At 40.1% G+C, this 951-nt stretch overlaps 1 protein-coding gene across 1 annotated transcript in view; it reads left to right on the forward strand.

Moving 5' to 3' along the window:
• The window catches only part of SARC_09824 (hypothetical protein), a gene marked incomplete at both ends in the record, with an annotated part of 1,625 nt that extends 1,234 nt beyond the window's left edge, over positions 1-391 (forward strand). Inside the window, one exon of the mRNA XM_014296155.1 lies at positions 66-391. Coding sequence (XP_014151630.1) covers positions 66-391 — 326 coding nt within the window. The remainder of the gene's footprint in view (positions 1-65) is intronic.
• Positions 392-951: the final 560 nt, after the last annotated feature.

Raw genomic sequence — 951 nt, forward strand, 5'->3', positions numbered from 1 at the left:
CAGTGGCTCTGGTCGTTCTGATCGCTCTGGCCGTGCTGTCGATTCTGACAACTCTGGCATATCAGATAGCTCAGACAACTCCGCCAACACTGACAATTCTGGCAGCAATGATAACGCAGACATTTCTGGCTGCAATGACATCTCCGACAATTGTGGCAGTAATGATAACTATGATATCTCAGAAAGCACTGATAACTCTGATATCTCAGAAGCTAGCAACTCTGGTAGCTCTAGCAGCAGCAGCAACGATTCCAAGATTTCTTACGCCGAGAAGCGTGAGCTTGACTCCGATTTTCTTGAGGGTCCTATCCAAGTGGACAAGGTGTACTGCCGATGGTCGGGCGAATGCGGCGACTTAAACAAGTGCACCAAGTCATACTGCGGGATTTGAAGACCCAGTCTTCAACCTGTGATCGGCCTGCCCGTTATGAATTGAGTTTGTACAGCTTGTTAGGCTGGAAAATATCACGTTATGGAATAGTACAAAACTCTGTCCTTTCTCACTTGATTATCTATGGCTCACCTTGTCGAATAACCAGGCTTATTTAATGTACTTCATACTAATGATATACACTATTATATTTGGTGTAGCCTATCCACTTCACAGTAAACTGAGAATGCGAGCCTCATTACGCTTAATAAACCATATGATAAAGATTATATCAGTATCAATATTGAGCATTGTGCGGAGATTCTACTCTCGATTTCATATTGCATTTCATTTCGGGTGCCACGTAAACATCACGTCCTACTATGCGAGGTAACTCGTGCCGTCATTACAATAACAAAATCTATTCAAAATGGGTTTCCTTATTCTCCAGCTCGCCAACTATACACACACACACACACACACCACACACACACTATACATATATATAAATATATATATACATATATATGCATATATATATATATATATATATGTTATATAAATATATTATATAAATATAT

Source organism: Sphaeroforma arctica, assembly GCF_001186125.1.
Source record: "Sphaeroforma arctica JP610 unplaced genomic scaffold supercont1.1054, whole genome shotgun sequence".
NCBI lineage: Eukaryota > Ichthyosporea > Ichthyophonida > Sphaeroforma > Sphaeroforma arctica.